We start from the raw sequence: 25,770 nt of genomic DNA, 5'->3' as shown, positions 1-25,770 counted from the left end.
TATGTACTCCACACACTTTTTTCATAGTAATTGATTCCACAGATTTCTCAGCACAGAAGATAATTCCTAGATGGAGTCAACTAGCAACATGTCTTGCTTACTTGTTTAAGTATTTCTCAGACTGCATTTCTTGCAACATAACAAGTGAGAGGGTGGGAAGTTCCCCTATGGGAACACATGACTTGGAAAACTCCAGCTGCAGCCAGACATTAACTATTTTATGTCACTGTCAATTTGACTGGATTTGAAACATGGCCTTCCTCCGCTCCCATTTAAGGCAATGTCAAAACTCATTTGGACTTAAATGGGAGCAGGATCAGTCCCAATATCAGCAAGCCATAGGTACATTGCTCCACAATTACTAAATACCTCTCAAATATATTCTTGAGGCATCAGCTCTGCTTATTAAATCTCACACAAACAAATACGGAATAAAATATTAAAGAAAGCAGATTCCCTTACCAATGGATTTACTTCCCTTTTATTATAAATAAGAATACAAACCAAAGAATGTGGCCAGCAATATACTGAGTCTAGTACTGAGCTAGCAATCCATTCTCAAAGTTCTTTGTAGTGAGAACCTGTAAAGAAAAGCCTCACAGAAAAACTGGGAAAATAATTTAGCATTTTTAATAAGAGGACCTTAAAAGATATCTTGTAAACATCAAAGATGCGTGCAGGAAACCAAAACACCAGATGCTCTCAAATGGGTAGAGCTGTGTTTCTTCACAAATTTCTTCATTGTCCGAAACTTTTCCTTCTTGGCTTTGCAGCCTTCATGTGAAACATATTTGAAGTATTTGCAATCTAAAACAAAATGAAATGACGTTATAAACCACAATGTGATACAAACTGAAGAACACAAAATGCTTTTAATTTGCACAAGAGGCATTTCCCTGAGCATAAATGTTCCCTTAAAAGAAAAGTTTCTATAATAGGAGTCACATGCATAAGGTATATCACCACCACCAAATAAGCAGGTATAATATTTAGACCAGGAAAGTCTTCCACACATCCTCAAACACAGTGATAAGTTAGGTGTAGGTAATTATACATTTCATTGGGTTTTTCTGGCAAGTCTAATTTTGTAATGCCCTTCAGATATATTAGGACTTAAGAGTGCAAAAAAAAAGTTTATTTTGCCCCAGAAAAATAAGTATATATACACAAGTCCTAATATTTAGTAAAACTAACGTGACCTATTCTCTCTTCATCGTGTGCATATCGCTTCCTTAGCTTAATGGGCTTCAAGAAAGTCATCCTACATCTGGAACTAAATTAGTTAACTGCCCACTTACTGGAAACAGACAGGTGTTCAGTGGCTGCTTGTTGGAAGTAAAACTGGGCTCCTGATATTAAAAATAAGTCTGGAAGGTGTTAAAATGGAAAAGCTGACCCATTAAAAGATGAATGACACTGCCTTTTGTTGGAAAATCCCAGCTACTTCACAAACTTCAGACTAATGCCTGAACCATCTACTCTACTACTATGGGCAGAAGGGACCTTACTCAGACAGGTCTCACTCTGGGGGGCAAGGAAGAAGGCGTAGTGCAGCCTCCATGGCATTGTGCAGCCCTCCTTGGGAATCCACAGGAAGTCCTCTGCCAGAGTTCTGGTGAGAGTGCTCTGCAGGAGCAAGGGACCAGCCATTTTCCACTACAGTCATCCCCCTCCTGATAGCATGGATTTTTACCTGGAAGTCTGATTAAGAGCTTATGCCGTTTGCAACTCCTCACAGCCACATGAGGATTCTGCGCCTCTTGAATACAGGCCTATTTGTGGGGACGATGAGAAGTGGGACTTGAACTGGAAGAACCTAGGGCTACTGAAGCAAATCAGAGCTGTGCACTGATGAGCCACAAGTGATTCACCCAAACACAGCTCCACTCCACATCTCTATCCTCCCTGTTTCAATTCCACTTCTCCCACGTGGGCTCCATGAGTTGCCATCAAGCTACCCACCTCCCATAACTCCGCTTGCCTGGGCTCGACAGACAGAGGACTGCTATACTCCAGTGTCAAGGCTTATAAATCAAATCATTCTCCTTGTATGCAAGTTTGGACACACAACATTAAGCAGGAAAGCACTAAATGCACAGCGTATATTCAAGCATTAGGAAATTTGTTTGAATGATGACATGATGGTATCTCTCAAGCATACACATCTTTCTATATGGGAGACCTTATTGATATCTTAGTGGTCACCGCAGATCTGTTCTCAGAGTCAGCCACCCAACTAAACAACCATGCCCCTAAAGACAGTTTCCAGGCAAACCACACCCAACACAGGCCTAGCTTTCTTGGGGTCATTCATTCAAAACAGGATGAATGTAGCTCTGTGTCCTTTCAAGGGACCCATAGCTGCAGCAAGACCTGTGAGATGTGAACTACACCTCAATGGCAAATACCAAGCATTTTAGAGCCTCTCTTGTATTCAACCTTGCAGGATCAAGCCAGCCTCTTTTTTCAAATGGCAAGGCTGAAAATTCTTCCAGAACACAAATTAGACACGTCCCCTGCCATTAAAGCTTGAACTAGCCAATATTTCTATTCCACAGAGTAAAGAAGAAGATTTAAAATTACCTTTTCCCAACAAGATTCCAGCCACCAATGCTTTTTCACAAGCAAGACTTTCATTTTCCTGCCAATTTCTTTTTGCCAAGTAGTGGCTAAAGTGGAAGGCTGGCCACCAGTCCTTTCTGGATTTCCACTCCTCCCTGACCCAGTCAAGATGCTTGCTAGAGCTGGAGAGAGTCAATAGGTTACAGCTAAACTTGAGTTTGGTGGGAGGCATCCCTTTTTTTTAAATAAAGTGGAAGTTACCAAAGCACTGCTCTGAGTGCTGCACCTTTCATATGTTGCTTACAGGGACCTGGACTGTGTGTGGTACTCAATCTACCACATATTTGATAGCCCTGTGGTGGCCACTACCACGTTTTTTCTGAGTGGCACTGCCAGCTGAAAAGAAAGCATTACACTGCAGAATGCAGCACCATCTCATTTAAAGTCTGCATGCTGGCACTAATTAGGGTTTGATATGAGAACTAAATTTTATACAAAAAATGGAGTGACATTTTAGCTGGCGTGCCAGTTTAGTACAATAGTAGGAAGCAAATTTTATAACTAGGTTTGCGAGAAATCGGATAGTGAAGTTGTTTCAGTTTAAAGGGGTGTGTAAATTTGAAGTGATGCCAGGGATGAATTTGTCCCAGTTACCACCTAAGGGATGACAAACTGGCTGTTTTATGGAGGTAATTCTTCAATAAAATTAGAACTGTTACCAGGTCATTTGGATATACTCTGGGGTTGGCTCACGGACCAGGAGATTGCAGATAAGGCTGGTCTTTTGAACAGATTTCACTAAACAGAAACACCACTACGACATTCCTGGTTTAATAGGTCAACCGTGAAAATATCTTAATTGACCAGCCACGAGCCTAGGAACATTGGTTGATCTTTAAATAAAGGCTGTATTAAATCATTGAACATTGGCCTATATGCTTTTCAAACAACACTTTTACTCAACACCAGATCTATTTGTAAAAAAGCATTACATTTACAGGGTATTTTACACAGTGAGATATAATCCTGGCCTCATAGAGCTTACTATTTGAGAAGTGTTTTTTAAAGATGGGAGCTAGAAACAACCTGGAGCACCTTTTACATACAAAATGCGCATACTATGTTAAAGGGCACCACTGACACACTCAGCCAATCTTATGAATGGTTCAAGTGCACAGTTTGCCTTTGACAGAGTAGAGAAGCCTCCAGGAGCACCCCTTTGAATGCCTTCATTCACCACTCCTCTGAAGTCTACTCATCACAGTAAACTTCTAACCAGGGTGGGCTGCTTGGAGATGGCTTCCTTTGGAGTTGTAGTTAATGTCACTCAGTGCTAGCCAAAGAAGATAATCCCTAGTGGCTCCGAAACTCACTATCCACACAATGATCACCTTTTTAAAAAAATTCTTGCAGTATTCTAACAGTAGCAGACCAAACACTGTAGTGTAGCCACTGAAAGGACTTGCTAGTTTACTCTTCTGTTCAGTAACACGGCAAGCATGTGAGAGGATATAAGAGGACAATTTTCTTGCTACCGAAGTGCATATATCTTAGTTTCTATGTGGACTGACACTGTAATGTTTAATTCTCCTAGTATGGCAATAGAAGATATACTATACTTACTTCTCCAAGATCTGTTTTGCTAAACAGCTCCAAGCTTTTACATGCTCCTTCCACCCAGCAAAATCCAGGAGTGTGAAAATAATCTCCAGCCCCAGTCTATGGTGTTTTCTTTTTTCTGGAATTAGAATAGGTCAAGTTAATGAACAATCCTGCATTTGTTCATAAGACAAGCAGCAACAAGAGGTAGTTTGCCTTCATTCTGCTGGCCGTGGTGATGCCCTCTTCACGATTCCAGACCCAGTTCTTCCTCCTCCTACTGGAAACCTGGCAAGGTATATCTGTACTCAAGGACAGCTGCTTAGTTTTTGGAACACAGCTTATATTGGAGCTGCTCTCTGTTCTTTTAATCCTGCTCAATGACTGCTGACTGAAGAGGCTGCAAGACCAACCATGCAGCAGAACCAAGTTCACTCATCCCAGATTGACTGTCTTAAAGTGTGGCTGCTGCCTCTGATCAGCAGATCCCTAGAGCTCAATAATGATGCTCCTGACTGGTCAGTAATGGTTGCTACCAAAGATCATCTGCCCTTCCCGAGGGAACTGAACACCTGCTTCTGGTTTGTTCCAAGTTCCCTCAAGCCCACAGAGAAAAAAAACTGACTCAATCACAAATCCCTACAGCAACCCACAGTGTTAGTCCACAGACCTCCAGGCTAGTCCAACAAGACAACATTTACTACTGTTTACTAGATACGATACTTTTCTCTTATAGTCAGACCCGTGCTATGAATACAGTTCTTAAATTTCACTTGCAGCATGTCAGAGTAAGAGATCAAGGAAGCTATGTTTGTTCCTCATTTGAAGTGACTCACCACTACACAGAGTAAAATACAATAATGAACAATAAATCTTAACACACATGGAGGCTAGGTAGCAAACTAATTTAAAAGCATCTGAAAAATTATCCTAATATATGAGATGTTCCCTGCCAAACTGATCATTCAAAACAGCTAAATGGATTTTCCAAAAATATCATGTGTGTGCTGATAACACACGAGCTACTTCAGCCTAAAGGGGAACTTTATAAGGAAGACAAGTGAGGCCGGGGGAAAAGGAAGAAAAGAACTTGGAATTAAAGAACCGTCACCACACTGCCTACATGCTACACTATACTACATTTCAGAGGATCAGTTCAAGAAAAGAGTCCAACTTACATTGTAAGTGATTAGCATATCAAGATGGGGGGTAGGCCAATTCTGGAGATTATTTTGGAGGAGATGTGGGTTTTGTTCTTGGATTTAATGAGTAAACATACTGAATTCAGGCAGAGTGTTGCACATCAATCCTTTCTGAAAGTCAGAGGCCTCATTAAGGTATCACGTTGGGCACATGACACTAAGGTACCCCAAATCACTAGTCAATATTGAGATCTTGGTTGTTTGCCTACACACTCTGACAATTAGTGTCTGCATATTTTTATTTAGACAAGCATTTGGTTGCAGAGGTTTGTAACTATCTGTCAATGCAACTGTCTTCTAGACTCCTGTCCTCCTTACACCTTAGTTTTAGTATGTTTAAAATACATTTTTTTTTTTTAAAATAGGAAAAAGCCAACAGCCATTCTAGGAAACTTGTATTTAGAATAACCTAAAGGAAAAGAACATGGGTATCCAAAGACTTACTTGATTTTTGAAGCATGGCATTATAGTCTAACATTAATTCATGAGAGGGAACAATCTCGTGCAAAATCTGGAAAAAAAAAGTTTCTGTTATAGAATCTTCAAAAAGATTTGCAGAGTCCACACTTCTGCTTCACCCAGATATCTGGTTTTTATTAAAACAAACAATTTGGTCCTTTAATTTGATCATACAGAATAACTTCAACAAATAACACTTAGGGCTAGATTGCAGTTTTAAGACACTTCCTATGATGGGGAGTAGCAGTAGCTTGGTGGCAGGCAGTTCACAGAGGCATTGTGCCCAATGCAGACAACATTTATCAGGAGCTGCCGGAGGCAGCATATAATACACCCTTTAGCAAAGTGCTGTGCGCGCTCCTCTTGGACAGACCCAATTCCATTGGCTAGTGATGCACTAGTGCTGGTCTCATTTTCTCCCACATTCGTTCTCTCTGGAGTTTCTAATGCAACAGATGGTGCTAGTCCACAATCCTTGCATAGCAGGAGCGCGCAGACTGAGAATTTACTGCAGAGGAGCAAGGTGTGTTCCTTGTGCCTGCCCTCCCTTTTGTGTACCCACATAGGACTAGGCACAACCTAGCTCATAGTGTTCATTACTTCCCTCTTTTGCATTAATTTCACTCTTCCCCCAGGGTTTCTTTAGTACACTAGCTCTACACAGTCTTTTCCATTTTGACTGACCCAGTCAGATGTTCCATTTATTTATTTTAATGACTGGAGTAAAGAAATCTACTAGGACCAGAAAAGACATCATCCAACAGCTGGAGAGAACTAGATTAATTAAACGTTTATCCAGATGGTGAGCTTTAAGAGGTATATCTTGTACTTATTTGATATTTGATCATTAGACTATAGAAAAATGCATTAGTTAGTAGAAAGAACAGTATATGGAAATAGTCTAAATCAAAGACTTAAGGTACAGTGGTAAACAGCATTCCCCTCATTAGGTACTTTTATGGTCCTCGGTACCATAGTATCTCAGCATCTCAAAACACATGGTGAACAGAAATAAACTTCAAAATACATAACAAAGACAAAGAACAGCCACTGATTAATTGGGGAATTCTAGACAAGTAACTTCATCTTACTGAGTTTCACTTTACCTCGCTATAAAACTGTCTATAAACCATTGCCCTCAAAGGGGCATTGTAATTACTAGACCACATTGCCTTTTAGTTAGTGAGGAACTGGGAAGAGATACCTGGTTTCTACGCCCTAACCCAGGCACTGACTATGGGCCCTTGGATAAGTCACTCAATCTGAGTGAGCTCATGGAGTTTTGCTATTGTCTACAATGGTGTCAGGATTGCACACTCTGTGCCTACTTTCCCCATCTCGAAGATTAGGCTATTGGCTTTTTAAAAGCACTGAACCCCATTATTTATATCGCTATATCTGTGCCTTATAAATACTGCGATATGCACACTGTGTACACATGTATTATTGGTAAAATGGTCTGTTTTCCCATTTTCAAACAACTTATATAAATAATATATACAATATTGATTTTAAGATACTACAAGTGAAAATCAGCTATATTGAAAGAGAAGAGAGCTTTCTTAACTGCCAAATAGTTTGTAAGCTTTTTTTTTTTTAGAAAAATTGTGACAAACTGGTAAAAATCATCCTTGTGGTCTCCCTCAAGAAATTTCAATGCAATTTTTTGCTTTGACTCTAATTTGTAGAATGGGGTTAATTTGCAGAACTATTGTTTAGTTCATCCCAAACTCCTGGGTGAGATGAAAATCGCAATAGTACTGGGTATATGCAATTTTGTAAAATATAGGAACATTTGGTGCATCAACGTTTAAGTTAAAAACAAGTCAAACTTATGAAGCAATGTTAGAACATACACATGAAAGTGTTTTGGTGCCACCAAGTGGTTAAAAATATTATAAACACGGTAAGCAAAAAAATTTACTGACGTTTGGGGAGCAAGGGCAAATCAATTCATAATTACCTAAAAGGAACAAAATTAGCTTAGCGTAGAGAGGGCACAACTACCAATGGACAACAGTAATAGGAAGTTTTACTGTATCTTAGTTCCACAGTTCACTGAAAATGTCAGAGAAACCAACTGCTAGGCAGGATGACTGAAATCAGTGTGCAGAAAGAGCAAACACCAAATTGTTTTCTTCAGTAAATTAAATGTAAAGATAAAACTAGGACAACAGCAATGTATGTTGTATGCAAGCCTATTTACGTGGGTCCAGAAAACTATACCAACACCTTTTCTGAACTAACTGGAAACGGTTAACATATAAAATGGAGAATCAGTCCCAAAACTGATCAAGACTAAACAGACAGATTTGAATTTAGACATGCCGTGTGAAAGTAAGACAGTAGAAGACGTTATTTGCTCTGCACTCTACCAATTCCAAGTTTGAGTTTGCATTTTGGTGTCCTGTCAATCTCACCTAGGCATCCCACTTCTTTTATGATCAGTGTACACTGCAGACTGCAAAATCCGACTTACCAAAATGGTTGGATAAGTTCTACTTTGCAGCAACACCATGTGCACACTATACAAAGAAATGAAACAAGATAGCCAAGAGTTCTCATGTGCTGCAAGCTATACAATATGAAACTTATTGAGTTAACTGTGTGATTGGCTGAACATAATGGGAATGAAACAGTAGAGAGAAAGAACAGAACAAGAAGCGGATGATGCTCTGGGCTGTAAAAACCAAAAGAAAAAGAATTTTTTTCAGAGACTAAGATTGTGATCCTGCAAAGCCCTTAAGCATATATGTAAGTTAAGCACGTGCTTGAGTGTTTTACTGCATCAGGGCCTACATGGGCATGCCTATACTGCAACTGGAGGTGTAATTTCTAGCTTGGGCTAGCGCACTAAAAACTGCAGTGTAGCTGCCCTGGCACGAGCAGCGGCGTAGGCTAGCTGCCCGAGTATAAATCACACCCAGGATCACAGTTCTGTACTCAGCCAGTTAGCCTGAGCTGCCAGCCATGCTGCCACAGCTACACTGCTATTTTTAGCACAGTAACTCGATCAAAGCTAGAGTACATACATCTACCGGAGCTGAAAATTACAGCTCCATGGTGAGAGAATCTGTAAGAGCATTAACAAAAGGAAAAGAATGTGTACGTGTTGAACTTATTGTGTGCAAGTACATCCCATCAACCCTCCTCTTCTGTCTGCAGACAGATACCTATCTTTCACCCTCAAATGCCTTGCAAACTGACAAAATGACCCTTAAACCCCCCCCCCTTTTTTTTCCTGACAACCTTTGTTAAGTCACAGGCAGATCAACATTAGTGCTAGAGAAGTAGAGAGTTTCTTTCCCCAACAACTCTCTGGCAGGTACTCTACTCTTCAGAAATAATTTGTATGTTTAATCTCAGAGGAATACCTGTTATAGTTATATGGTAAATACAAATAATCTAAAAAGGAGAACTACCATGAGACAAATTCTCAATCCAGCATGGTGCCTAAGTAATTGCCCATGTGCTTTTTAAAGCTAACAAAGCAGACCATAACTATGGCATACATTAAATAAAACATCAACCTCTCCTTCCCTGGAACAGGTTGATCCAGAAATTTCCTGACATTTCAGTTAAACACAAATATAAAACTTACAGGGCTGTAGAAGGTGATACCAAACATGTAGGGGGGAGAAATTTAAGGGTTTATTTTAAACTTCACACAATTTGCTATGTGGTGTCAGGAGGCTCGCAATATTTTGAGGGTAGAATTTGGTTTCTCTTCTGTCCAAGTGTGTTAAAAATTTTGGACAAAATCTGTAACAGCTGATACAGGTCATCAGCATAAAGCGGAGACAGACTTTTGAAAAAAATTTTAATTTAATTTATGTTCTGTAAATAAAGTTATAAAAACATCTATTAAAACAGTCCAAAACTTGTACCTTGAGCACAGACATCAGTGTCTTCTTTGATTCACCACGTCTCTTTAGGAACTGATAGTAATAAACATGAGCATTGGGATTGGGAGGAAACTTCGAGTTGTAAGCATACTCGCTTAACACCTGCCGGACTTCATCATAATCCTCATAGAATTCCAATAGCTATGGAAAAGAAAATGTGAGCACACTGTTGGTGCCTGACAGCGTAATAATGATCAGAAATATCCACAACTAGTTTTAGATTGTCAAACTGTACAGTTATGACAATCCTGTTCATACCACCACTAGGATGGAAAGGAGCCTTTTGCTATCGTTACACAAAGTAGTTCAAAATGTTACTCTTAAACCCATTTTAGTGTTTGAGAGGTCCTTGTTTGACAACCCTGAAGAATTAAGTCCTCTACAGGTCAGATAGAAGTAACTGCACTGCAAGCTTCCCCATACTCTTGCCCCACACAACCTCTAATGCATTCCAACTTTAACCTGGAGAGATCCTCTCTAAGCACCAAGTTAGTGCTCCCAATGACTAATTCTATCCTGGACGTCTTTGCAGCTCTGAAAAAGACTCCGATCCAAATTCTACTGGAGTCAAAGGAAATACTCCCTTAGATTTAAATAGGAATTGGACTAAGACTAGCGAAAATTAAGGAAAAATGTGGTGAAGCTTTTCTGTAACCATGTGAGGCACCAAATTTTTGATTTTACAGTGCACAATACAGTAAGCCCAGCAACACTAGATGCTTCTGGACTAGTACTTAACAATGCTAATAGATTTCCATTTAAATCTAATGTCTCTTAATAATGCTCCTCTTACATGCAATTCACTTTCCACTACATATATGAAAATATTCATATCTAGAAGTCATTAAAAGCACTGCAAATACATTAAACAGCTAAATATTTATATATTAAATAATTGCTCTCACTGTTTCAGTATTTCTTTTCAGTGAACAGGACTGCTGTCTCTCAATGAGACAGCACAGCCCCAGGAGGAGCTGGAATCATGTGAGGCAGGCAAGCACTAAAGAAAATCAAGGGCCATTAGCAACTCTAGAAAAATCAAACTGTTTCAAAGCTATTTTAAGTTTAATTCAATTTTAAAAGTTAGTTGATTTAGCGGTTATATTCAGAAAATCAGACTGTGGGATTCCATATTTGTTCTGTGACTTCAATATCCAACTACAATCAGCTGATAATTAAAAGAGGATTGTTCCGTTTGTGCAGTAGATACAACCTGTGATCTGAAAAAAAAAAAAAAATCAAGCCATGCTCTAATTCTGGCACCATCACCAATAACAAAAAAGTCTAATCAGTTTACCTCATGATTTTACTAGTAAACTCCTTGCTTGTATTCTCATAGTTATGTTGGACTTGCAGTGCCACCAGGAATAAAAACTTGCTTTCATAAGTAATGTAAGCAGATCTGACATGAAGACACTACATATATTGTTTTAAAAGGTAGCATTTTCACAGTGTCCCTTTCCTAACTATAACGTAATTGCAAGTGGTGAAACATCAGAAAACGTTACGCTTTGATCTAAGCACTTTGTCTAAGATTAGACAAAGGAGCATTTAAGTAATATTTGCAAAAAAAAAAAAAAAAGAAAAAAAAAAGTGCTCTTACGTCCACATAGCACTTCACAAAAGGGTCCCAAACTCCAGGTATTTTAATTATCTCCTTGAGATTCACTGCTGCCTGCCGAAAGAAACTGTGCATTTCCTGTTCAACAGAGTCTGCAAAATCACCATCTGCCAAAAGATAGAAGGTTTTTTAAAAATTTACATGAGTGATAGTCTCACAAAGTCAGGACTCAAGCCATGGTGGGCTTTACAGAAAAAAAGTCAACACCTTGAATCCAACTTCAAAGAAAGCACCTTAACCCAAAAGAATGGAGCTCAGTGAGAGCTAAAAATGAGAAGGACAACGGAAGAGTTAGTATATTTATAAAACAAGTGCAGAAGGTAAGAAATATTTTTATACTGAATAGAGTTTTAAGGAGCTCAGTTTGGGAGGATTAGATCTTAGCTGAAAAATATTAGTAATCATCTTCCTGCCTCACCTCCCCCCACCCACCAACAGTTAAATGAACTGTGGAGCTAACTAGTCTTGTGGTGTGGGTTTTTTAGCAATTAAGTTAATTATCAAATTATAACTTATACAAATCTTAGGGATCTTGCCTTATAGACATGACAGTCTGACTAAATTATCTGAAGCTTCATTTTCTGTTACAGCAAAATAGGTAAATAAAATAAATCTAAATAAATGTCCATTTTATTCAAATAATACATGCAATCCTGTCAGCTCTACAAAGGTAATAAACTAAAGAATTAACAATTAAATATGAAAGTCAGCTTCTAAATATGCATATATGGCAGGCAGCTGACATGCAGAAAAGACTACCTATAAACAAAAGTTTTCTGATGGAACTCCTTTAATTAAGCATTCTCCATTAGGAACCAAAGATCTTTGAGACTCTCATTTATGCTGTTGCCAAGTTATCTGAACTCAGTAACTGACAAGTCTCTTTAGTAGTATAGTTTTAGAATATTTTCAAGGACACGGAGCTTCAGGTAGGTGATTTTTTAATGTCTACTTGCAAAAATCTAAAATAAATGGTGTTTCTCTTAAGAAGAAAGTATTTTTATAGTTAATACTTATAATTTTCATTCAGATAAAACTCTCAGTTGCTGAATGTAAGAGGAATTAAGGGCTCACACAACTTTTTTAGATGACCAGGATCCTGAGCTTGGATTTTCCTCTACCTTTATTTTAAATTTGGCTTATAATAAATATGACTTCTTGCAAAAGTTTCAGGGCACATAGATACAACAAATGACTTTTTAAACAAATGTCAAACAAGATTCCAGTGTGACTTTCCACCTCCTCCCCCAACTATCTGGCATGAAAAAGCATGAGAAAGGAATTCCAGAGTCAAGGGCTTGCCCTTGAGAACACGAGCCAGCTTCCCCTTTTCTTCATTTAAATGTGGGGACTGTTAGCTCCTATGTCCCAGCTGATCTCCACTCCCATGGTGGTACACGGAGGTGATTTCTCAGGAAGCCAAGACACTGCCACTATAAACCTGGCCTCAATCAGATCGAGTTTATCATGAAGTAAATAGAAAATTACACCCAGAAATTCAGATTCTTCTCACTGAGAAGGCAGCCAAGATTCTTGTCCTCCACTCAGAACAGTTCTTCTGGAGGAGACCTTGCAGATCCAATGGATGAAAGCATTTTATTTTTAAATAAAAAGCATGCATCAGAATTTTAAAAGTTCTGTGCTGCAAGTAATCAGACTGAATGCAGCGTTCACCACCAATGTTCTAACCTATGTCCATGTTTCCTCCTTCAAGAATCATCTGCAAGCCACGGTGACTTATGAGAATGACTGAGCTGAACAGCTCCTTTTATCTAAAGAATGCAGCACTGGTACTCACCAAGCTCTAACACGGCTCTTCTTTTTTTGGCCCAGTTATAGTAGTCCAGCAGCCCCTTGTAAGCTTGAATGAGTTTCAATTCTTTATCCTGAGCAATTGTTTGTTCTCCATACCTCCAGCCTTCTGCCAGGGACAGGTTTTGGTAGGCATCATCTATCAGTCCATTACACAGGAGGTGAAAGACATGCTCTAAACAGACCTACAACAATTTACACAATTTATAATACTGAATTTTATGTCATACAGATCAGACTGTCCTGACAGCATACTGCAATTTTACCTCCTAACCATACACCTGAAAAAAAGAGCCATATTATTGGCATCAATACAACGTAGTCTAAATACATTTTAATTAGAACTGTGACTGAATTGGAATATTTTAATTAGAAGTTATTTTTAGGGCTGTCAAGCAATTAAAAAAATTAATCGCAATTAATCACACTGTTAAACAACAAATTACAAGTATTTGCACTGTAAAAAACAAAAATAGTATTTTTCAATTCACCTCATACAAATATCGTAGTGCAATCTCTTTATCATGGAAGTTGAACTTACAAACCATGTAAAATTTTAGAGCCTACAAGTACACTCAGTCAATGTCACCTGAAAGTGAGAATAGGCATTCACATGGCACTGTTGTAGCTGGCACTGCAAGATATTTACATGCCAGATGCACTACAGAGTCAAATGTCCTTTCATGCTTCCACCACCATTCCAGAGAACATGTTTCCATGCTGCTGATGGGTTCTGCTTGATAATGATCCAAAGCAGTGAGGACTGACGCATGTTCATTTTCATCTGTCAGATGCCACCAACAAACATTCATTTTCTTTTTTCGTGGTTTGGGTTCTGTAGTTTCCGCATCAGAGTGTTGCTATTTTAAGACTTCTAAAAGCATGCTCCACACCTCGTCCCTCTCAGATTTTCGATGGCACTTCAGATTCTTAAACCTTGGGTCCCGTGCTATAGTTATTTTTAGAAATCTCACACTGGTACCTTCTTTGTGTTTTGTCAAATCTGCTGTGAAAGTGTTCTTTCTCTGAGACTGCTATAACATGAAATATATGCAGAATGCGGGTAAAACAGAGGAGACATACAATTCTCCACTCATGGAGTACAGTCACAAATTTAATTGATGCATTATTATTATTATTATTATTTTTAAGGAGCATTATCAGCATGGAAGCATGTCCTCTGGAATGGTGGCCAAAGGATGGGAGGGGCACACAAATGTTCAGCATATCTGGCACTTAAATACCTTGCAACGCCGGCTACAAAAGTGCCATGTGAATGCCTGTTCTCACTTTCAGGTGACATTGTAAATAAGAAGCAGGCAGCATTATCTCCTGCAAATTGTAACCAACCTTGTTTGTCCGAGTGATTGGCTGACCAAAAAGTAGGACTGAGTAGACTTGTAGGCGCTAAAGTTTTACATGGTTTTGTTTTTGAGTGGAGTTACGTAACCAAAAAAAATAAAAAAATCTGCATTTGTAAGTTACACTTTCACAATAGATTGCACTGCAGTACTTGTATGAGGTGAACTGAAAAATACTATTTCTTTTATCATTTTTACAGTGCAAATATTTGTAATCAAAAATATAAAGTGAGCACTGTGCACTTTGTATTCTGTGTTGTAACTGAAGTCAATATTGAAAATGTAGAAAAACCATCCAAAAATATTTAGTAAATTTCAATTGGTATTCTATTGTAAAAGTGCGATTAATTTTTTTTAGTTCATCACGTGAGTTAACTGCGACTGACAGCCCTAGTTATTTTGCATAGATTCTTTCATTCACATGATGTATCTGCAAAAGTGTTGGAGATAAATACAATATTAGGAAAAGGAGAGAGAAAAATGTATGGATATAGGTAAGTGTGGACATTGCTGAGAAAAGAAATGATTTTTTGCATCAGTCTTCACCGTAGAGGATGATGCTGGGGAGACATATCCCAGACCTGCTCTTTTGTGGTAATAAATACGAGGTACTATCAGCAATGGAGGTGTCAAAAGAAGTAGTGCTAGTACAAGCAGTTTATAAAGCAATAAGTCACAAGCCAGATGGTATACATCCAACACTTCTGAAGGAGCTTAAGTATGAAGTGGTTGAGCTGTTAGCAAAAATATCCAATCCCTCACTAAAAACAGCCACTATTCCAGAGAATTAGAAGATAGCAAATATATTAGGCCCTTCATTTTCAGTTTACTGATTTTTACCAAAAATTTCCCAGGTTTTATAAATGCTTTTTTGTTATTGAACTGCTTTTCACCTGAATTTTGAACAAATACATGAACATACTAATTATGTTAAGCAAATCCAACACGTTACATTAGGTCAATGTGTTTTTGTTAATAAATTTGTCTAAGTGTAAATGAGAAGCTGTCTGCTAAAGGCAGGCAGTGTTGGGGAAGATACAGACAGACACACACGTTTATGTACTGGTAATGTACAGTTCACAAAATAAGTCACAGCAATAAACTGCTTTTACTTACAATACCCTGATGATTCTCTATTGGTTGATTTTTTTTTCTGTCCTCCCATCCCAATATTAACTCTGATATTTCCCCAGAAAACTGAGGTTAATTTTTGCATTGATTTTCACCCACTTTTTAATTTCTGTAATAAACTCTGGGAAATTTTAAACAAAATAAAATCCTGAAAACGCAGGAGATTGCAAGTGCTGTAATTTAAAAAATACAGAGGGTTTGTTTTTTTGTTTGTTTTTTTCTTAAAAGGAAATGGTGGCGATCTGGTGAATCATACCAGTAAACCTTGCATCTGTAAATGTCAAATTGGTTTAAAACAAACTAGAGCAAGAAAACGTCTGTAAGATCACAATATGATGGTGCCTTAACCAGCACAGATTCAACAAAGGAAAATCATGTCTCACTAATCTATTACAATTCTTTTAACAGGTTGATAAAGTAGTATATAAAGGAGAATCAGATGATAATTTATTCAGATTTTGAAAAGGCCTTTGAAAAGGTCCTTAACGAAAGTCTAGTAAAGAAACTAATTAGACATGGCATGGGAGTCGAAGTAAACCTTTGGGGGCAGGGATTCTCTTCAAGTTCTGTGTTTATACAGCACTTAACATAATTGGGTCCTGTTCCATGACTAGGGCTCCTCAGTGGTATGGCAATAAAAAATAATATTGTCATGAATCACAAATTGGCAAGGAGACAGAAAGCAAAGAGTAGGATTAAATGGAAAAATTTAATCATAACAAAAGACTTACAGAAAAGTACCTCAAAGTTCCTGACTAGTCTTGTGTTTTGTATATGTATTATGAATCTGGAAAGGGGGGAAAAGGAGTTAGGCAGCAAAATTTGTAGATGACCAAGTTATTTAGATTAACCAGGATCAAAGCAGATTGTGAGGTGCTACAACAAGACCTGACTAAGCCAGGTGAACAGGTAACATGATGGTAATGGAACTTCAATATTGATAACTGCAAAGTAATACACATTGGAAGGGAAAAAATTACAGGCTATCCATATACATGACATGGTTCTAAATTAACTATCAACTTAGGAAAGGGACCTGTGGACAGCTCAATGAAGACTTCAGCAGAATGTGCAGCTACAGTCAAAAAAAGCAAACAAGATGTTAGGCTATATAAGGAATGGGATGAAAAAATAATGCCATTACATAAATCTAAGGTGCGGTCTCTTGATTCTATAATCAATCAGAGATAATATTCTTAAGAGTTTCTTAAGAGTTGCTTGTAATACCAGAAGGTAAAATTTTCAGAGAGAAGCATGATTTAAGTCTGTAGTGTCCCTTTAAGGCTATCCTCACCCCTAAATACTTTTTCACTCCTAGATTTTTCATCCGCTCAGCAAAATAGTTGAACTCTTCAATGCTGCTCTTGGAATGATGGCACAAAATTTCAGTTCCTATTCTCCAAATCACCTGCCAATGGAGAAAAAAAATCCCAAAACAATTAAAAATTTCAGAAGTGAAAACACTCTGCGCACAGCAGCCAGAACAGCATTAGTCTCTCATCACTGCACTATGGCTGTTATATTTAACCATATTATGTGTGGTTTAAATTGCAAATAGAAAATATTGTGTATTATTTGCTGCTATAGTAAAATATACCGGCATGTAGTAAAAGTGAAAATAAAGTTTAAATGCAATGGAAACTTCACAAGTGGTCATCAAAATCCCATACTTCAACAAAACGCACCAAAACCATATATAGAAGCCAGAAGGTGCCTGCCATGGACTGACAACAACTCAAGCAAACAAGAAATTTTCCTTTCATGTTACCCCACTAAAATGTAGGGTGTAGGTAGCCCACATTACCTTGATACAACAAAGGTGAAGGTAATCAGATGAAATTGTAAATTGAAATACATCCCCTCCGTCCGGACACACCCTCCCCTCCCCAAATATCTCTGTGATCAAGATTTGTCTACAGAGTTAGATCAGCAATTCCAACAAACTGGCAGCATCCAATGATCTCTGCATTGAATTAATTTTTTTAAATGGCTGTTTGTCAATGTAATTATTACCCTTTCCATCTGTTGAGATGCAGAGGAAGCAGGGAAGGGACTAGCAAAAAGGTTCATGCAGTACTGGAGAAAGATGGTGGAGAACTAAAAACAAGATGCAGTTTTCAAATGGACACCAATATGTACGGGAACCCAGTGGCAAATGTGCTTATTTCTCTGTTTCAGAATGAGATTATGAAAACCTGTATTTTAAGTGGAACATGCTACTGGTGTGACATGTGGCATATTTATTCATATTTGGGCCCATGTTCTTATCTGTTGTGCAAACAGATGAGAGGTGACACCTGAAAATTATGAAAACATCTCTGACAATTAGATTTTTGTGAAGTTTTAGGGATTTATATTTTACATAAACAAAGCATCAGTATGGGTCCTGGATTATCTCAGATACCCCTTTAAATTATTTCCATCAACTAAGGAAAAGAGTACTGATTTTTCCTTTGTACGTACCTCTGGGGCAGCCACCCGTTTTTCAGCAGAAGTATTCTCCAATGTTTCCAAATAGTTCGTCATGAATTCTGCAGCCCTCTGCCACTGGTGTTGTAGCAGGGCATCCTGAATGTAATTTAAACAAGCTTTCTTAGTCTCCTGAAATTCTGTTGACTTTCGACCTCTGGTTGCTGAAAAAATAAGGTTAGTGGCTAACTACTGACTGTGATCTTTAAAAAAAAAACAAAACAAAACAAAAAAACCAAAACAGCACAGCTGTTACTTTAGTATCTATATCTTTGCCAATAACAAGGTTCTAGTCTTCCATCCTTTGATCTTTAATCCCTTTAGAATACCTTGACAAGGGGGTAGGACAAACTCAGGGAGAACAGGGATTTAAAAAACCAGCTCCTAAATGAATAGAGAAGCTAGTGAACAGAAGCAGCAAACACAGGAGTTTAGAGAAGGAGCATAAAAGCCAGATACACCTAACATACGCTAAACGGAGATCTCTCCCCCCCCCCCCCAAAAAAAAAAAAACACACACACAGAACAAACACAAACCCTGAAAGAGTAGAAATAATGCTGACAGAAGTCCAGCAGCAGAGTGGGGGTATCCACTATACTGCACTGAATGCAGCATTTATGATTACCTGCCTTATGGACTGGTGGCATATACGTCCATTCAGAGCAAGCAGCTCATGGCCCTCAGAGACTGAATATGGGCTCTTGAGACTAGCATGGCTGAACTGAAAGAGCTAAGGGAGACAGGGAGATACACAGGTGAGAATTTCAGGGACCCAATAAAGCAGTCCCACCCCTAGTCTGACAGCCTCTGTGCTGAGGATGAAAGTCTTGAGGAAGGGGAACATCAAGGTGGAGTGGAGAGAAACAATCCCATCTTTGGGATCCTCCTTCCAGATGATGTCATGTTATCCTCTCACACGGAGGATACACCTTCAAGGACAGGGAACCCCAGTTATAGGGAGAGGCAGGTAACAGTCATGGGGGATTCAGTTATTAGAAACATATATGGGTTTGTCTTACACCAGGAGAACTGCATGGTGAAATGCCTGCCAGGGGCATAGGTTGTGGACCTCTAGATAGATATATGAGCAGCGCTGGGGAGGAGCCAGGGGTCAGGTACCACTGACATAAGGAAGGTAGGAGAGAGGTCCTGGAGATCAAATTTAGTCTGATAGGTAAGAGATTAAAGTCCAAGACCTTCAAGGTACCATTCTCTGAAATGCTTCCAATTCCACATGCAGGGCCAGTTAGACAGGCAGAACTGCAGGGTCTTAATGCGTGGATGAGACAGTGGTGTTCAGAGGAGGGATTTCAGTTTATTAGGAACAGGGGAACCTTTTGGGAAAGGAGAAGCCTACACAGGAAGGATGGGCTCCATCTAAACTAAAATGGAACCAGATTGCTGGCATGTAAAATTAAAAAGGTTATGAAACTTTCAAACTAAGGGCTGGGGAAAAACCAACAGGTGCAGAGGTGTGGAGCACCCGGTTCGAACAGAAACATACCTTAGGGGAGGATTTATTAAAGGGGATGGTCTATATCTTAATAAAGAGGAGAGAATAGAAGTTGATAAAGAACAGGTGGGAAATGAAGAGAAACAGTCAAAGACACCATCCCTTTCAATTATGTCACATGAAGGCAGACAATTAAATATTGACAAGTTTTATAAGTGCTTGTATACAAATGCTAGAAGTCTAAATACTAGGATGGGGGAAAATGAATGCCCAGCTGTAAAGAAGGATATTGATATAAGGCGGGGGTGGGCAAACTATGGCCCGCGGGCTGGATCCGGCCCTTTGGATCTGGCCCACGGGATTGCCCCCCGTGGTGCCGCAGGCCCCGCGCCACTCTCAGAAGTGGCCGGCACCACGTTCCTGGGGCCCTGGGAGGCGGAGGGAAGCGCCAGAGGTGTTCGTCTATTGCCCTTGCCTCCAGGCACCACCCCTCCTCCCCCGCAGCTCCTATTGGCCGGGAAAGGGGAACTGCGGCCAATGGGAGCTTCGGGGGAGGTACCTGGAGGCGTGGCAAGGGCAGGGTGCAGAGCCCTGTGCCCCCACTTCCCCAAGGGGCCGTGCAGGGACGTGATTCCGGCCGCTTCCCAGAGCGGCGCAGCATGGGGCCAGGGTAGGCATTCAGGGAGCCTGCCCTGGCCCCAGTGTGCGCCACTGCCATCCTGGAGCCGCTTTTGGTAAGCAGCTCCAGGGCCGGAACCCAAACCCCTCCTGCACCCTGCCCCCCAACTCCCTGCCCTGAGCCCCATGCACCCCAACTCCCTGCCCTGAGCCCCGTCACACCCTGCACCCCTCCTGCACCCCAACCCCCTGCCCTGAGTTCCCTCCCGCAGTCCGCACCCCTGAGCCTCCTCCTGCACTCTGCACCCCTCCTGCACCCCAACCCCCTTCCCTGAGCCCCCTTATACACTCCGCACCCCTCCTCTGCCCCAATCCCTTGTCCTGAGCCCGTTCCTGCACACTGCACCCCTTCCCACAACCCACACTCCCTCCTGCACCTCAGCCCCCTGCCCTGGCCCTGCATACAGTTTCTCCACCCAGATGTGGCCCTCAACCCAAAAAGTTTGCCCACCTCTGATATAAGGTATCAAAGAAACTTGGTGGAATGTGAATAATCAATGGGACATGGTGATACCAGGGTACAAAACATACGGGAATGACATAGCAGATCATACTGGTGTGGGAGTGGCACTATCCCATGAAATAAAGCATAGAGTCAAATACAGTAAAAATCTAAAATGAATCAAACACTACCATAGAATCTCTGTGGAGAACAATTTCATGCTTAAATAATGAGAGTATAGTAGAAATATACTACTGACCATCTGATCGTGATGGCAATTGTGAAATGCTCAGGGAGATTAGAGAGGCTACAAAAAACAGAAAAACCAATAGTAATGGGGGATTTCAACTATCCCCTACTGACTGGATATATGTCACCTCAGGATGGGATGCAAGATAAAAAGATGTGAGATCAAATTTCTAGAAACCATTAATGACTGCTTCTTGGAGCAGCTAGTCCAGGAACCCACAAGGGGAAAGTCCTAAGTGGAGCGCAGGATCTGGTCCAAGAGGTGAATATAGCTGAACCGCGCAATAATAGCGACCACAATGAAGTTAAATGTAACATGCTTGTAGAGGGGAAAATACTAAAGAAACCCATCACAGTAGCAAGTAACTTCAAAAAGTGAAATGACACAAAAATAAGGAAGCTAGTTAAACAGAAATTAAAAGGAACAGTCACAAGAATGAAATGCCTACAAGCTGCATGGAAACTATTTAAAAACACCATAATAGAGACTCAAACTAAATGTATATCCCAAATAAAAAAAAAGTCATCATCGCTAAACAACCAAGTAAAAGAGGCAGTTACAGGCAAAAAGACATCCTTTAAAAATTAGTTTCAGAGTAACAGCCATGTTAGTCTGTATTCGCAAAAGAAAAGGAGTACTTGTGGCACCTTAGAGACTAACCAATTTATTTGAGCATAAGCATCGGAAGCTCACGAAAGCTTATGCTCAAATAAATTGGTTAGTCTCTAAGGTGCCACAAGTACTCCTTTTCTTTTTTTAAAAATTGGGAGTCAAATCCTACTGAGGAAAATAGAAAGGAGCATAAACGCTGGTAAGTCAAGTATAAAAATATAATTAGGCAGGCCAAAAAAACCTTTGAAGAGCAACTAGGAATAGACAAAAACTTAACAGCAAAATTTGTTTTAAGTCCATCAGAAGCAGAAAGCCTGCCAAACAATCAGTGGGGCCACGGGATGTTGGAGGTGCTAATTGAGCACTCAAGGTAAACAAGACTGTTGCAACAAATTCTTTGCACTGGTCATCACTGCAGAGGATGCGAGGGAGATTCCCACACCTAAGCCATTCTTTTTAGGAGATGAATCTGAGGAATTGATCCAGACTGAGGCATCAGTAGAGGAGGTTTTGGAACAAATTGATAAATCAAACTGTAATAAGTCACCAGGACCAGATGGTATTCACCCAAGAGTTCCGAAGGCACTCAAATATGAAATTTAAGAACTACTAACTGTAGTATGTAATATATGGCTTAAATCAGTCGCTGTACCTGCTGCCTGGTGGTGAGCTAATATAATGCTGATTTTTAAAAAAGGCTCCAGAGGCAATCCTGGAAATTACAGTCAGCAAGCCTAACTTCAGTACCATGCAAATTTGTTAAAAGTATGGTAAAGACCAGAATTCTCAGACACATAGATGAACTCACTATGCTGGGAAAGAGTCAATACAGCTTTTGTAAGGGAAATCATGTCTCACCAATCTATTAGAATTCTTTCAGTGGGTCAACAAACATGTTGAGCCACTGTACTTGGACTTTCAGAAAGCCTTTGACAAGGTCCCACACCAAAGCAAGCAGCCACAGGATAAGATGAAAGATCCTCTCATGGATCAGTAACCAGTTAAAAGACAGGAAACAAAGGGTAGGAATAAATGGTCAGTTTTAACAGTGGAGAGAGGTAAACACCAGGGTCCCCAAAGATTTGTACTGCAACCATTGCTGTTCAACATACTCATAAATTATCCGGAAAAGGGGGTAAACAGTGAGGTGGCAAATTTTCCAATGATTCAAAATTACTGAAGATGGGTTAAAGTCCAAAGCTGACTGTGAAGTGTTACAAAAGGGATCCCACAAAACTGGGTGACTGGGCAACAAAATGGCAGATAAAATCCAATGTAGATAAGTGCAAAGTAATGCACATCAGAAAATATAATCCCAACTACACACACAAAATGAAGGAGTTTAAATTAGCTGTTACCACTCAAGAAACAGATCTTGGAGTCATCGAGGATAGTTCTCTGAAAACATCTGCTCTATATGCAGCAGCAGTTAAGAAAACTAACAGAATGTTAGGAATCATTAGGAAAGGGATAGATTAGGCAAAAAATATTATAATGCAACTACAAAAATCCGTCAGTCATCCACACCTGGAATACTGCATTCAATCCTGGTTCTCCTATCTCAAAAAAAAAAAAAAAAAATCAGAATTGGAAAAAGTGCAAAGAAGGGAAATAAAAAATGACTAGGGGTATGGAATAGCTTCCATGTCAGGAGAGATTAATAAGACTGACACTATTCATCTTAGAAAAGAAATGACTTAAGGGGGATACAGTAGAGGTCTATAAAATCATGAATGGAGTGGAGAAAGTGAATAGGGAAGTGTTATTTACCCCTGCCCATAATACAAGAACCAGAGGCCACCCACTGAAATCAACATGCAGCAGGTTTAAAACAAAAATAAGGAAGTACTTCTTCACACAATGATCAACTAACCTGTGGAACTCGTTGCCAGGGAGCACAGTGAAGGCCAAGAGCATAACTGGGTTCAAAAAAAGAAGTTCATGGAGGATAGGTCCATCAATGGTTATTAGCCAAGATGATCAGGGACTCAACCCTGCAAGCTCTTAAAACTGCTCACCAGTAGGAATGCAGCTCATCTAAACAAACGTGCTCTGGGTGTTCCAATACCTTTGACTGGATGACAGGGGATGGATCACTCAATTTAACAGGATTCACCTGTTCTGTTTGCTCCCTCTGAACTATCTGGCACCTGCCACTGTCAGAAGACAGGCTACTGGGTTGAATGGACCATTGGTCTGACCCAGTATGTTTTGTTCTTAAACTATATCTGCCTTGGAAGCTATGGGAAGTGATCTTCGCCTATGTGGATCTGAAGTTATTCAGAGAAACATATTGTCTGAAAAATAGCAGAGGAGCAAAAGACCATAGCAAGGGCTATAAATGCAAAGTTAAATGGCACTCTCACCTGTTCGAGTTAAGGAAATTTTGGAATTATACAAGGGTCATTCACTGTACACTACTGCCCTTGAGATGGGTCCATGCTGCAAAATTCAGATCCAGACTCTCTCAAAATATAGAAGATTTCTGTTCTAAAGTTTTGGTTTTGACCCATTCTCTATTTTTACTAAGCATTTGTATTAGAAGCTAATAGAGGCCTCAATCCTGGCTAAGGAGCCAGGTACTGTATACTATTAACATAGTAGCATTAAAGATGTTAGAAGTTTGCAGCGTGGCATTTTTTTTTTAAATTGGGTACAGTCGGGTCTGTGTCAAGACACAGAAAGCAGTGATAGCATCTTTATGGCACTCCCACCTCCCAATCCTGTACTGTGGGAGAGCCCTCAACTCCCAGTGAGTTCAGCGGCAGTGACATCTCTACTGCTACTATGTTATTTACCAGTATGTGCTAGTAAGGATAAGCAGTCAACAGAGAATTACACTTACTTGGATGCAGAAGGTACCGTGGGAGTAAAGGTAAATAGATAGCCGGAAGTGAACTGCTTGTGGTGTTTACTGCAGACCCATCCCATGCAGACTCTTCTGTAAACTCTTCCTCTGTCCCCCTTTTCAGTTGTTCAACAAAACTGTCCATGTCTTTAAAGTGCGAGGAAATCTTTTACACCTGAAAAAAATTCACACACATGAAATAATGAAGATATGTACTGTTTCTTTAAAGTCTCATAGGAGAGGAGATAGGGAAGCAGAGTAGTTTTATTACAAGAGCACCACTTTACAAATGGGAAACTGAGGCACAGAGACTAGCTTACCCAAATCACACAGGGGGCCCCTGTCAGAGCCAGTAGCTGAATCCAGAACTCCCGAGTCCAAGGCTAGTGCCTAATGCCCAAGGCCACCCCAAGGTTGCCAACTCATGGTTTTTTCACTGGCCTTAACTCCCCAGCTCCGGGAGTCACGGGATTCTCCGCTTTCAGCCCAGGGCTGTGCAGAGGCACTGCGGCTAAGCCCACTAAACAGGAGCCAGGGATCCGCCCAAGCCCAGCCCTTTCACCCCTGGCCCCAAAGGGCAAAGGGCCCGAAGCGCCCCACCGCCCTCCTGGGGCCCCAGGGCAGCGCCCCCCACGAGGCCTGCGGAGCTAGCCCGGCTCGGGCTGCAGCCTAGCCTGGCCCTGACGCTGGGTGCTCGCGCCTGGGCAGAGCAGGCGCCAGCCCCCCAGCGCCGCTTCGGGAGGGACCCTGCGTGCGCACGGGGGGGCGGGGGCGTCCCCGCTCCCGCCTCACCTGCGTGAGCCGGGCCTGGAGGTCCCCCGCCGACCTGTCACGTGGGCAAGGCCAGGCCCCCCCGGGGGTGGGCGAACCCAGCTCCTAAACACGCGGCACGTGCTGGAAGTTGGGCCGCTCCCAACGGACGTTTCCGCACGGCTCCAAGGAGGCGGCCACGGAGGATTTGCGCAACCGCGTCTATCCGGGGGCTACTCACATGGCCGCGCGCCCTTTCGGCGACATTGCGGTTTAAAAGTGGGTGCCGAGAGGACGGTCTGAAAACGTGCTTACGCGTGACTTTGACCCACGGGGCGGAGCCGCCGAATTGATGCGCACGCGCGGTGTTGGGTCCGACGGCGGAGTCGGGAGTGGTGAAGCTGCCTGTGACTGATGGAGGGATCGGCGCGTGCGCCTGGGTGTTCGCGCGCGCTGAGAGCCGCGGCAGGTGCGGTGTGTGCGGGCCCCTCCTGCCGCCTCCCTTGTGGCGGGGCCCGCTCCCTAGTGAATGGGGGAGGGGCCAGTAGGCAGGAGCCGCCGCCGCCGCCGCCGCCACCAGAGCCAGGCTGCGGGGCGGCTCTAGCAGGGGAGGCG

General features: G+C 41.0%; 1 protein-coding gene across 6 annotated transcripts; it reads right to left on the bottom strand.

The window, feature by feature from the left end:
- Positions 1-25,770, bottom strand: TAF1A (TATA-box binding protein associated factor, RNA polymerase I subunit A). 6 transcript variants are annotated; one of them, XM_074949223.1, is made up of 11 exons: positions 25,471-25,767; positions 24,403-24,580; positions 18,116-18,285; positions 16,947-17,060; positions 13,147-13,345; positions 11,331-11,455; positions 9,710-9,868; positions 5,808-5,874; positions 4,186-4,300; positions 2,584-2,744; positions 18-807 (listed from the first exon to the last, which is right to left on the bottom strand). In XM_074949223.1, exons 2-11 carry the CDS (start codon positions 24,548-24,550, stop codon positions 665-667), a joined length of 1,401 nt encoding a protein of 466 aa, XP_074805324.1. In that variant the 5' UTR covers positions 24,551-24,580; positions 25,471-25,767; the 3' UTR covers positions 18-664. The 6 variants fall into 6 exon arrangements, with proteins under 6 accessions (XP_074805325.1, XP_074805326.1, XP_074805324.1 ...); XM_074949222.1 differs by lacking the exon at positions 25,471-25,767 and adding an exon at positions 24,726-25,034 and having other exon boundaries at positions 19-807; XM_074949221.1 differs by lacking the exon at positions 25,471-25,767 and adding an exon at positions 25,198-25,386 and having other exon boundaries at positions 20-807.

Source organism: Natator depressus, chromosome 3 (assembly GCF_965152275.1).
Source record: "Natator depressus isolate rNatDep1 chromosome 3, rNatDep2.hap1, whole genome shotgun sequence".
NCBI lineage: Eukaryota > Metazoa > Chordata > Testudines > Cheloniidae > Natator > Natator depressus.
Note: the sequence above shows the minus strand (reverse complement) of the source record. Positions and strands in the feature narration are given on the sequence as shown.